Source organism: Siphateles boraxobius, unplaced genomic scaffold (genome assembly GCF_051911475.1).
Source record: "Siphateles boraxobius isolate OS27281-9 unplaced genomic scaffold, OSU_SipBor_1 55, whole genome shotgun sequence".
Classification (NCBI taxonomy): domain Eukaryota; kingdom Metazoa; phylum Chordata; class Actinopteri; order Cypriniformes; family Leuciscidae; genus Siphateles; species Siphateles boraxobius.
In genome coordinates this window covers 3,067,886-3,081,162 of record NW_027509181.1, presented here as the reverse complement: position 1 = coordinate 3,081,162, position 13,277 = coordinate 3,067,886, and the positions used below count along the sequence as shown (strand labels likewise).

General features: G+C 46.9%; 1 protein-coding gene across 3 annotated transcripts in view; it reads right to left on the bottom strand.

The window, feature by feature from the left end:
- Positions 1-277: 277 nt before the first annotated feature.
- LOC143714636 (alanine aminotransferase 2-like) overlaps positions 278-13,277 on the bottom strand; it is a 131,736-nt gene continuing 118,736 nt past the window's right edge. For all 3 annotated transcript variants that reach the window (XM_077205890.1, XM_077205892.1, XM_077205891.1), the window contains exon 12: positions 278-864. In XM_077205890.1, coding sequence (XP_077062005.1) covers positions 774-864 — 91 coding nt within the window. In that variant the 3' untranslated portion in view covers positions 278-773. The remainder of the gene's footprint in view (positions 865-13,277) is intronic.

Sequence of the window (13,277 nt, the reverse complement as noted above, 5' to 3'; positions counted from 1 at the left end):
CAAATATCTCTTTGCTTTGTGCTTTGAACTTTTCAATGTGAAGCGCCTTGTACGCTGTGACTTCACGTTGCTTCAAGTGCATCATTCTGCACACGGGATGCGCAAAATCGCTTTGCCGCTCTAAATTGGAGCATATAATATATTAATACTTAGAGGAGGTTTAAACACCTGGGGCAAGGGGGCGTGGCCCATGGGAATACCACTCATGGGCGACACCCCCTCCCCCTGGGGAAATGGTCCTGCCACCACAGCTGGAAGGAAACACTGAGCTCAATAATGTTATTTGAAAAGTATTTAATTAATTCCTCGTATTTCATTTAAATTTTACATTTTTACTTGTATATATTAACCAACTGCACAATCATATTTTGTAAATAAATGATGTTAACACGCTGTCTTTCCAAGTTCACAATGTAATTTCTTTTTATCACAGCAAGAATGAACTACAGTATACAGTAAACAAACAAACCTACAAATGTTCAATAAACAAATAGAACCAATCTTAATATAAATGAATAATAATGTGTTAAATGCATAATGTGTTAAAATATTACTAGTAAAATAGCATTAATATTTTAATTGCTCACCAAAAAAATGTAAGTTTGTTTTTTGTCCCCCAAAAACATTTGACATTGCCATTTATAGAGTTCGTGTTCACCTCACATTTTCCATGCTGTGAGATAGGACGTAATTTGCATTGCAGGTATTTAGCCATAGAACACATCATAAAAGTGCAGTAGCTTTATGTGAGAAATTGAGGATTTGGTTAAGGGTTAAGTGTATTGGTCCGTGAAATGCTGGTGAAACTCCTTAATCTTGGCCAACACTATCTTCAGTTTCTCTTTTGAAGGAAGGATGGTCATTCTGCAGGAGAAGAATGCAAAAAGCAGGTACAGTTAATCAACAAATAGATTGAGAGACTGAGGATGCCAGGAAAAAAAACGGATGCTGCTTAATTACATTAAATATTTATACCACGTTAAACAAACATTTTTTAGCGCATGTGTTAACGTCATAAATACGTTTCAAGTTATGCAGAGTTAGGCATCACCAATCCACCTTTTCAGTTCCTCTGGAACCAAAAAAACGAGCTTATGCTGAATTCACACCATAACTACTGTAATTTTGAAGAGATGGAAACCCCTGACGTTCATGACTCGAATATATGCATTTCAATGGCAACACAATCAACGCCGAAAGTTATTTGCAGAAGTCAGGTGGTACAGGTCAGTGCTCTATAAGTTGTTTATGTGCATTATTATTGTAATGTTATGTGGTTTGAGTAAGGTGACCAGAAGTCCCGAAAAATTCGGGACAGTCCCGAAATCTAAGCTGTTGTCCCGAATCCCGAATCCGGCTCTGATTGTCCTGAAAATTATACTAAAGCAAAATCTTGAGTAGGCCTAGCCTAGTTATTGTCTGCTAAAACATTAAAAACTGTCCGGGGAGGTTGAGTCGTGAAGAGAGCGCAAGTTGCAGCAGCCGCAAGCTCAGTGAATGAATGTGCAGGAGCCAGTCGTAAAGGAGTGGTTGATTTGTTGTGGGAAAAAAAATACTTCGGCAATGAATAGAGACAGAGCGTATTTATTTAAAAGCTGCTGTGTGACAAGGTGTACAGCAAACAAGCGAAGTAACCCAGAAATAAATTTTTATAAGCTTTCGTCCCCAAAAAACGGTTTGTTTCAGGACATAAAAGTGGATCAATTGAGGCAGAGCGCAACTAGTTCTCGAACTACTCTGAGAACTACGCCCGCTGGAACGCGACATGATATTGTACATTTAAAAAAAAAAATCATAATATTAACCTTGTCGATTGCTCATTTCACCACCCTATGTGGACCTGAGAGGGGATATATTGTGCACACGTAGCCATAGAGTGTCAGGATCCCACAATTGACCCATTCTTCCTGCTGATGCTTCACGTCTTATTGCCTGTATCCACTTTTGTCTCCTTAAAGGCTGGCTTTTACGGTTTGGAAGCTTATAAAAATGTATTTCTGGGTTTTTTAGCTTGTTTGCTGTACACCTTGTCACACAGCAGCTTTTAGGCATTTTTCTGTTTTTTGTTATGTCACAAATGACAAGGAGGCAGCCTCTCGCAATGCAAAGTCAATGGAGACGGTTGGATTGTTTCTCCCCCCGTTGGGCATGGTTTTCAGATTATGACGCATTGTGCTCTGTCTCTATATGACTACATATTAGACTCCCCCCAACCCCGAATTTCCCGAATTTCAGCCAATCTCATCTGGTCACCCTAGCTTTGAGACAAAGTAGTTTAACAAGTCTCTTGTGGCGCTTTTGCTTCCCTGCTGTACGAGTTCATGTGCTTTGGAGAAGGCATGGCTTTGGGAGCACGCTGAAGGGAGGCTGGGATCTTATGCTTTCAAAGCTAGCTCACTATTGCTAGCCTCTCCGAAAATTGCCTAACCTACCTTTAAAGGTTCCATATTGTCAAAACTGAAATTTCCTGGCTGTTTCATGATAACAGAGGTCTAGGGGCTATGTAACTACCATATGAGTTTCAAACCATTCAATCCACAGACAAATGCACACAGCCAGGACAAAAATAGCGGTGCCTTTTCACGAGCCATTGTGACTTCCGTATAGTCAGAACTACTCAGTCATCGCCTTCAATCTCCACCCGAGCACTGCCCACCATCCCTCACTCCTTTTGCCCAACCCCTGACAACATCGCGTCCATGCCGTTGCTGAGCAACAACAACACGGTAACATGTTGAGAAAAAGCTGTTCAGTCGATCGATGTCAGGAAACTACATCATTGCACAGGCTTCCAAACAACATTAATATAAGAGACCAGTGGCTACTGTTTATTTATTCGGAAATAACAGGGCAATTAAGTTTGACCTTAACTGTCTGTTCTGCACATTTCAAAAGTGACTGCTTCATCAATCAGGCACAGTTCAATGCCGGTTTTTCAAAGAAGCTTCTCATCAAGATGCTGCAGTCCCTACATTGTTTGGTCCGACCTCAAATTCACAACCCGTAAGTAAACTTCTAATACATTTTATTTTATGCTCAAAAACAAAACAAAAATAATCCAAGCCACTCGAATTGTGTAGAAAATAGTTTAAAAAGCCTTTATTAAATCATGGCTTTTAACAAAAATATCGGTGACAGATACGCCTATGCGTTGCGGCTTATGCCTTCGCCAGGGTGTGTGTGATTTTATTTTATATTATGGAGCCAGCATAATCTGAAATTATAGTTTTTAAACGGATATGCAACACTAACGTGTTGCTAAGTTGATGTTGAAGTGTTCTTTTGTACAGTCTATGGTTGCCACAAGCTTTGATAGAATATATCTGTTGGAGACAAGACAAAATACGTTGTTTGTTTTCCTAAGCTACAGACACAGACCCTGTTTTTATTGAGTAAAAGACGGTGAGATTGAGTTCACTCAGTCTCTGTGTTTTTTGTTTTGCTGTGGGACAGACATAGCATTAGTAAAAAAAAAGCATACATGAACAACAGGCCAAAAACAACAGGCCAATCAGAGAGAGGCTCATGCATATTAATTAGACAGGCCAAACCTGTTTCGACCTGTTTTTAGCAGAGCTCCTGAGAAAGGAGCTGTTAAAATATATTGGGATGGTTTTTGGTACTTAAATCCGCAAATGTATATTCTTAAGGACATCAAAACCTAAAATAAAATTTCCAAAAATGAGCACAATATGGGACCTTTAAGCAACAGTTTGGCCAAACAGTGCCAGCTCAGGGCATATTGTCTTTAGCTCAGGGGCATAATTATTTCATCCTCCCTTCACATTAATCAAAATGCCTTGTTCCCTTTCAGTCGATAACGTCGGACGTAGTTGACTTCGACTGAATGGGGATCGCGTCAGAGAACCTATCATCTTCGAGTACTATTGAACGAGCCAATGGAATTGGCGTGTGAGACGCATCACACACTCTGCTCCCGCGGCATGGGTATAAATACGGAAGTATTTATCCAGCCGGTATGAAGGCCAGTTGTTAACTCGTTCTTCTTGCTACTAAGTGGTGGGTCGTGACCATCTTGACCCAAGATTGGTCTGCAGCTCCGAAATGAAAGACATGTGCTTTAGATTTCTACCTTCCGCGCTGCAGGCCATCCTGTGTTTTGCGTGTGAGGGTTGAAGTATCAGTATAGAGTCCTTCCCTCCGAGTGCTCCAGAGCCCGTTGGGTCTTCAGGTCAACTGGGAGAGAGTAATCTCGCCCACGGGTTGAATATCTCTTTTTCAGTTTTGGAGATGGACTCGGTCCAACACGTCTCTCCAATGAGAGTGTGTTCAGCTGGTGTTTGAAGTGAGAAAGGGTCCCCCTGAAAGAACTTTCAGATTCTCCAGGGGCATATGGTAGATGCAGCCATTGGCTTCCTCCATATGATGACCCGCTTCAGCGCTAGCTTCATGATCGGGTCCCGAGGTGACCGTGGCAGAGCAGCTCATCCTGTGTGACTATAGTTCATACCGGTCCGCTGCCAAACCCTCTTCAACTGAGGGGTCATGTATAAAGGGCGTGTTTTAACGGGGGCCTGGGCGACCCTCGACTACACGGGTATTCATACTTCGAGTTGTTAGACATTGCGACCGTTGCGCAAGCTTCCCTTGCATGTCACAACTCACCCGTCACCTCCTCCTTGGAGTCAGAAACTTCTGAGGACGATTTGTTCCACTCTTCCCGCTTTAATCAAACGTGCCGCCAACGAGCCTCACGACAGTTATAGGCAGGGCAAGTGGAGACTCCATCCCCTGGGGTCCAGCTGGGTCATGACCATTCCGGGGCCGCTCAGTTGCCTCTCTGGTTTCGTCTCCCTGCCAGTTGTGTTTCTGTCCGAGTGGATAACCCTTGGACAGACACTGGCTCTCAGCTGCCCCAGGGGCCCAAATAGTCACCAGTGAGCCTTCCAAAAGCGACTGCGACTTATGGTAGTCTGGCACCTGCTAAAGTCAGTTCCCACTCATGTTGAGCAGAAATGCTACTGAATTTCAGTGAAGTTCTTCGCTCAGTGAAGTTCTTCGCATTCGAGAGATGAGCAGAAATGTTCGCACTCATGTGTTGAGCAGCAGTGCTCCTGACGCTCAGTGATCCTTTCACACTCAGTGCTGAGCAGAAATGCTCCTGTAGTTCAGTGACGTTCTTCGCTCAGTGAAGTTCTTCGCATTCGAGAGATGAGCAGAAATGTTCCTGCAGCTCTGTGAATTCATCACACTCAAGTGTTGAGCAGAAATGCTCCTGAAAGCTCAGTGAACTTATCTCTCTCTAGTGCTGAGCAGAAATGCTCCTGAAGCTCAGTGATCTTCACATGTAGTGTTGAGCAGTGCTCCTGTCTTTTTGCGCCCTAAAAAAAAAAAAAAAAAAAAACAATTAATAAAAGTCGCTTGCACTTACGGTGCCAAGTCATGAGGGAACAGATCTCAATAGTTGCCCCTTATTGGCCCAACTCGACCTAGTTCCCATCGACAGCCTTCCCCTTCCCCCTGACTTCCCCTGAACACATTTTCAGGGACGGGCACGATGGCCGCGTTCTACCCTAGAGACTGAAAAACGGTCCTACACTGAACGCGGAGGTTCAAATGGCTATCACAGGTACATGTGGTAGTTATCATCACTTCTGCGAGCACCCCCTAGAAATGGATAGCGTGCTTGCGACTTTAGAAGTGGAACCTAGTCGTTGAGTGCATCTTCTCTCCAGAGGAGATCCTGAAAGCTTTCGATCATTTCACTGCTCTCTTTCCTGCAAGATGGGTTGGAGTAGGCTGTTTTCCTTCACCCTCAAAATGATGTTGCCTCGGTGTTAAACGACGCTCATTGTGATGCAGAAGCATGGAGAAGCACGTCCTGATCGTCAGGTTCCTGAGGAACAAGGTAATGTAAATCCTTGCGTCCCTCTCTTAATTCTCTTGGGCCTTATCTCTGGTGCAACTGCACTGCAGAGACTGCCCCTGAGCCACTGCAGGCAGTGAGGTAAAAATTCTGTTATATCAGTTCTCCTGCTCGCATGGTCTCTACTAGAGGCTAGGGACTTGCTCGCTTTCGGTCAACGTATTGTGCCTGGAGTTCGGGCCGGCTAACTCACAAGCTGAGACCCCGGCTTGAATTGTGCCCAAGGTTCCTACCTCTCCCGTAATAGGAGCAGGTGGTGAGCCTGCAAGTGCTGCCCCGGAGGAGGAAGATCCAGCCCTGGCTTTCTCTGTCCGTTCGCTTATAGCGGTTAGACGTGTACAGAATGCAAGCCATAGACCTCAGACCAGCTCTTATCTGTTAGGAATTCAACAGAGAGGGAAGGCTGTTTCCAAGCAAAGTTGGCCACTTAGTGCCTACTTTCATTTTGGTAAAAAATTCTGAGATGCAACATGTCCAATTAGGTGTTGAGCTCCTCTATGATGAGTGTAAAGTGCTCCGCCTGTGCGTTGACGATATGCTTTGCTAAACAGATTCTAGAGTTGGGGGCTGGAAGACACCTAGTTGAACCTGTGCTTCCCATGGGCTCCCTTCTCATGAAGCCAGTTTCACCGTGAGCCCGGTTCAAGTGTCGGCTTGCTGCGCCATTCCCCTCCTATGGACTGGATACGTGCGCCTTTCTACTCCAGTTGAGTTCCCTTAAATCTGAAACCTGTTGAGTTCCTCCACAGCCCTCCAACTTCGGACGTGTGGAACGTCTGGTGTTAGGCCTACCACTTGTAAGTAGTGTGGAACCTGTGTTAGGCTGGTTCCATATGTTGCGGTCCCTATGGCGACCCAATATGTACATTCTTCCATGATACGGCTCCCTACGGTCGAGCAACTACCGTGTCTTCTCTCGGCAGAGTCTCTCTGCCGTCACTGTCTGGTGAGTCTCCCCCCGTCTTAGGCTTGACCCACCCAGTGACATTCTATATGTCATACTGCCTGGTCATCTGCCCAGTTCATATGTGTATTCTCCACGTTACCTCCCTCTGTGTAGGATGTGGCTTCCGCAGTGTCACTTTCTTGCAATGTATGGGAACGCTTTCCCAGTGATCCCATAGGAACAGCAGTGACTTCCCTGGCCTAAGCCCTGTCCTTCCCCGCCTTAAAATTACGGGGTCATCAGGAGACTTTGGTCTAGGCACTGGAAGGTGGCAGCTTTAGTGGTGCTTTCAAAATGTCCCCCATTCAGTCGAAGTCGACTACATCCGATGTTATCGACTGAAAGGGAACCCATCATTCCCTGAAGGAGGGAACGGAGGACGTAGTCCCCGTGCCACTATCGCTGGACCACCGCTGACTCCGGGTTACGCTCGGCTCCTCAGCGAAAAAGCAACCAGTGCGCGGATCCACTTCCGTATTTCTACCCGCGCCGCGGGGGCGAGTGTTTGATGCGAATCACGCACGCCAATTCCATTGGCTCGTTCAATAGTACTTGAAGATGATAGGCTCCCTGAAGCGATCCCCATTCAGTCGAAGTCAACTACGTCCTCCGTTCCCTCCTTCAGGGAACGGTGGGTTGCATACGCAACCAGGATGTTCTCAGTCACATGGTTCCGAATTTTACCACTCTTGCAGAGTATAATTTAGACATCATTTCTGTAATGGGAATACGATAATTTCATGATTCTGCCATCATGTCTTTGATTTCTCCAGTCTTGTGGCAGGATCATGGCAGACCCATGTTTTGTATACAAGTGCATGGCCAATTGTTTGGGCCATGTGCTTGTGTTGTCTCGATACGTTACCCTGCCCCCTTGTTATCCCCGTCTTGTCATTATTGTCTAGTCATTTTCACCTGTCCTCGTCATTAGTGTTCCCTATATAATCCCCTTGTGTTTGCTGTCCTGTGTCGGTTCATTGTTTGACATTGTCATACGTTGTGTGAGTCTTGCCGTGAGTAATCTGTTGAGAGTCTTGTCATCAAGAAGTGTCTGTTCCTGTCGTAGTTGTTAGTTTACTGTCTGAGTATTTGCCTTGCCCTGTCTTGTTTTGCCCCATCGTGGGCTTTTGTTTTCTGTTTTTGTCCTTTAATAATCCTGTGAAAGTCATTTGCTGTCTGCGCTTGGGTTCATCCTTCAACCACATGACAGAATGAACCGACCAAAGAAGAACCCAGCAGACCGTTTGTCCTTCTCTGCCAAGCATCGTCCGGACCCCCTTGAAGAAGTCTGGTTGTCTTCCCCCCTCAACAAGAAGAGTGTCACCCTTCCTTACTCACCCGAGGGTGAGTGGATCTTGTCAAATTTCTCTCGACTGTTTGACCATTTCTCCCGGGAGGAGTCCGAGGCGGCATCCTCGAGGTCTTCACCTTCTGCCTGCCTGCCTACCTATCATGCCCGAGGGTCGAATGATTGGCGTTGTGACGCCTGGGGACCAGGCTGGTTCCCCCACGACTCCTGGCACTCCATCTACCCCCTTCGGTCTAGGAGGGAAACGAGGGAGACGGACCTCGTGGGACTCTCCTTCAGAGTCCTCTGCGACAGAGTCAATCCTGTCAGAGAAAGCCCCTCCTTCGCCCGACCCAGGTCCCGCTGTGCTTCCTTAACCCGTCTCAGTTCGGGCTATGGTTTCTGCTTCCCGACCTAGGAGAAAGAGGAGGAGTAGGGGAGCCTCCCGTCCTTCGTCAAGCGCTGTTCCAGAGCCCGCTACTGCATGCGCTGTTCCAGAGCCCGCTACTGCATGCGCTGTTCCAGAGCCCGCTACTGCATGCGCTGTTCCAGAGCCCGCTACTGCATGAGCTGTTCCAGAGCTGGCTACTGCATGCGCTGTTCCAGAGCCCGCTACTGCATGCGCTGTTCCAGAGCCCGCTACTGCATGCGCTGTTCCAGAGCCCTCTACTGCATGCGCTGTTCCAGAGCCCTCTACTGCATGCGCTGTTCCAGAGCCCGCTACTGCATGCGCTATTCCAGAGCCCGCTACTGCATGCGCTGTTCAGAGCCCGCTACTGCATGCGCTGTTCCAGAGCCCGCTACTGCATGCGCTGTTCCAGAGCCCGCTACTGCATGCGCTGTTCCAGAGCCCGCTACTGCATGCGGTGTTCCAGAGCCCGCTACTGCATGCGGTGTTCCAGAGCCCGCTACTGCATGCGCTGTTCCAGAGCCCGCTACTGCACTGCATGCGCTGTTCCAGAGCACGCTACTGCATGCACTGTTCCAGAGCCCGCTACTGCATGCGCTGTTCCAGAGCCCGCTACAGTCGACGCCTCGTTACGGAGTTGGAGATGGATAGTGTCAAGTCTGATTCGTCTTCAGGGAGCGCTGGTTCCAGGTCTGTTGCTGAGAGCCTGGCGCCTGTTCCTGCTCTTCAACCGCCTGTTACCCCCCCTGTTTTGTTGCCTCCTGTTTTCCCAGTCAAGTTTCCTGTCCTGTCACCTACAGTACCTGTGTGTGTTTCCCCGGCCATCCCTGTCATCATTAAGCCCCGGACTGTTTCCCCCAAGACCTCTCCTTGTGTGTCTCCGTCTAAACCTGCCCAGAGTCCTCGTCCTCAGCCCTCATCCCGTAGACCCAAGACCCCCAGTCCTCCCATCCACCCTGGACCTCCCCCCATGAACTTTGTGTTTCCTCCACCCCCTCTGCCTTGTATGTTGTTTTTGATGTTTCAAAACATCGTCTGGAAGCCTCTCCTTAAGGTGGGGGTTCTGTCATGATTCTGCCATAATGTCTTTGATTTCTCCAGTCTTGTGGCAGGATCATGGGAAACCCATGTTTTGTGTACAAGCGCATTGCCAATTGTTGGGGCATGTGCTTGTGTTGTCTCGTTACGTTACCCCGCCCCCTTGTCTAGTCATTATTGTCTAGTCAGTTTCACCTATCCTTGTCATTAGTGTTCCCTATATAATCCCCTTTTGTTTGCTGTCCTGTGTCGGTTCATTGTTTGACATTGTTATACGTTGTGTGAGTCTTGCCGTGAGTAATCTGTTGAGAGTCTTGTCATCAAGAAGTGTCTGTTCCTGTCGTAGTTGTTAGTTTACTGCCTGAGTATTTGCCTTGCCCTGTCTTGTTTTGCCCCATCGTGGGCTTTTGTTTTCTGCTTTTGTCCTTTAATAAATCCTGTGAAAGTCATTTGCTCTCTGCGCTTGGGTTCATCCTTCAACCACATGACAGATAAACTTTACACAGACTTTATTAACTTTAACTATCATTCACCCACGTAGACCCACCACATACTGTAAAACATATTGTAATGCCTTACTGGGTGGTTTACCTGCAGGCTCAAACAACAGCTGGTCCAAAATGCAGCATCTAGAGTTATTACTAGAACCAGAAAATATAGCCGTATTAGTCCAGTTTTATCAACACTGCATTAGTTCCCTATTAAGCATGCCATACATTTTAAAATCTTTCTGATTACTTATTAAACTCTAAATAGTTTAGCTCCTCAGTGCTTGAGCAGGCTCCTATTGTATTACAGTTCTTTACATCAATTACAGTCTCAAAATTCTGACCAGTTGATAACCAAAATAATTAAAATCGTCTGTGTATCCAAACCAGATGGTGGACCTGCACCCTGAGATGACCACAACGCAGCCCTGAATGTCAGAGGATGCCATGACAACTAGACAGACCAGCCTTAGAGACAGATCACAAGCAAAGATCTCATTGACTAGACAACCCTTGGCAAAGATCCTAAGTTTGGGATCCTAAAAACCAAAGTTTGGGACTGAGGGTGGAAGCCAGAGAATATGCTGATGGAGGATCAGATCCAGACCGACCAAACGCCTTCCAGAGCTAGAACGTAAACTGTGGTCCCCGGTCAGAAACCATATCTTGGGGAAAGCTGTGGATTCTGAACATGTGTTTCATCCATGTGGACCTTTGGTAAGAGTAAGAGGGGACAAGTCTTAGAAAATCTATCCACCACCACCACGATTACCATGTTTCCCTGAGACCGAGGCAAGCCTGTGATGAAATCCAGGGAGATGTGAGACCAGGGATGTCTCTTGGGTAGTGGGTGCAGCAAGTCTTGAGGGTGGGTCCTTGGCTCCTTGTACTGCGCACGCACAGAGCAGGCAGAGACAAAGGCCCGAACATCTCTCTGTAACTTGGGCCACCATAATATTTAGAACCTGGGCAATAAGAGAGGTGAAATTTAAACGGTTTGAAAAGAGGGCCCAAAGGGCTTGTTGTGAGTTTAACCTCTTAGCATCCCGGATATAGGTGAGATTTTGATGGTCCGTCCAGATGAGGAAAGGTTGTTTGGCCCCCTCCAGCATCATCTTAATGGTACTCCCTGTTCCCAATGTCATTATTTCTGTAGGTGTAGGTGTATGTATGTATGTATGACATTTGTAATAGCTCGTTTTTCTGTGACAAGACTGCTTCTACCACCACATCTGAGGGATGTGACCCCTGCAGGGTTCCTTAAGGTACTTGTCCATAGCTAATCTCCCTGTGCCAGAGAGGGAGTACAGCCTTCCAAGGGGTGTACAAGTTCCTGGCACAAGTTTAAAAGCGCAGTCATATGATCTGTGGAGGGGGGAAGAGTGGCAGCTTGGACTTTACTGAAGAATTCAAAGAGGTCTGTGTATTCTGGGGTGGCTTGGTAGGGCGAGGTGGGGACTTGGTAGTGACAGGTTCCATACTGGGAATGGCCATGATCTGTGTGAACGGGGATTTGAGCAATAATGGAGTTGTTCTTGGGGTTGTCTGGCAAGAGTTCTTGGAAAGTCTTAATTAGCTCAGAGGAACAGCAGAAAGCAGTATTCGAGATCTGGCCGTTGGTTCCCCAATCTCTGATGACTTTTCGGGACCCGTCAATATGTGGGTTGTGAGCAGTCAACTATGGGAAACCCAAGGATTATAGAAAATGAATTAAGAAAAACTGTATCCATTCCTAGTGTTCCCCACCTGTTGCTGAAGAGGCGGAGTGAACTGAGTGACAAGACTTGACCCCAGTGGCCTGCCGTCGACTTCTGTAATTTACATAAGGGGATTTTGGGAGAATCACAGGGGGAATAGCGAGACTCTGGGCCATCTTAAAGTCCATGTAACTCCCGGAGGCCCCTGAGTCAACAAAGCCACATAATTGATGGTGTCGCTGGCCCTGGGCCCAAGGTCAGAGAGCAGGGGATGGTTCCTAGTCTCACCCCGGCCTTCCTACTCTGGGTCACCAGGGGGAGGAGACAGTTTAACAGGACTTACTTGAGGACTGGTAGCCTCAAGTAAGCTTGTCTCCCACTGTCGCTCCAGCTGGCATTCTCTGATACGATGGTCGACCCAGATGTCCACGTCAATGTGGGACTCGAGATCAGGAGCAGGGTCTCAGAAAGCTAAAATGTCCTTGAGCTCGGGGGACAAAACATGGTGAAAGGTCGCTCTTAGGGCTCATTGATTCCATCCACCCTTGGTCGGGAGAGTGTGAAACTCTATGGCGAACTCAGGAGCGCTCCGGGTCCCTTGAGAGAGATTCAGCAGGCGGTGATCCACGTCTCCTCTACTGGCTGGATGTTGAGACACTTTTTTCATCTTCCCAATGAAATGTTGAATGTTCGTGGTAAGAGGAGACATCTGGTCCCACAAAGCCCTGTTGAGCTCCTTTCCCATGAGGAGGGTAATAATGTAGGCCACCTTACTGCTCTCAGAGGGAAAAATGCTGGGTTGAAGTGGAAGGCCAGAGAACACTGGGTAATAAATCCTCTGCGTCTCTCAGGTCTACCGTCAAACTGCTCTGGGGCTGTTTATCTGGGCTCAGAAGGGAGTGTCAGTGTGGATCTGGATAGAGGACCAAGAGACTGTTGGGATTCTCTAAGTGAATAGGTTTAGGACTGGAGGATCAGATGATGGAGAATCTCATACAAAGCCTGATCATGTCGCTGAATGGTTGTGGCTTGCTCAGAGAGTGCAGTCAGGATACGTTCGACATTTGAGGGTGGTTAAAACTCTTCTACTGGGCTTGCTTCCATGGTTCAGTCTGGCTGTAAGAGGCTGCCTTTGGTGAGAATTGAACCCTAGTCTCTGGTGCTCTAAGTGTGTGAAATTACTCACTGACCTAACTCCCCAACAGTTAAACCATGTAGCAGAAGAGCAACAGAGCTAGGAGATTTGAGTCTTCCAAAAATATCAGTAATCTTTATTAGTGAAGCAAAAGATAGAAAGTAAAAATAATCTAAGAGAGCCAAGCTTCCATTCAACAGCGAAAAAAAAAACAGACACAAGGGTCCAAAATATACAAGAGATACACTTAACTTGAGGACAAGCAATGGGATACAAAGGATGAATGGGCTTAAGACTGAACACAATGGAAAGCACCAAACAGACTTATGTTACATTGTGTGTTAGCTGGGATGCCACCAATGGTATGTTTGTACTTCAAAAGCAATAGG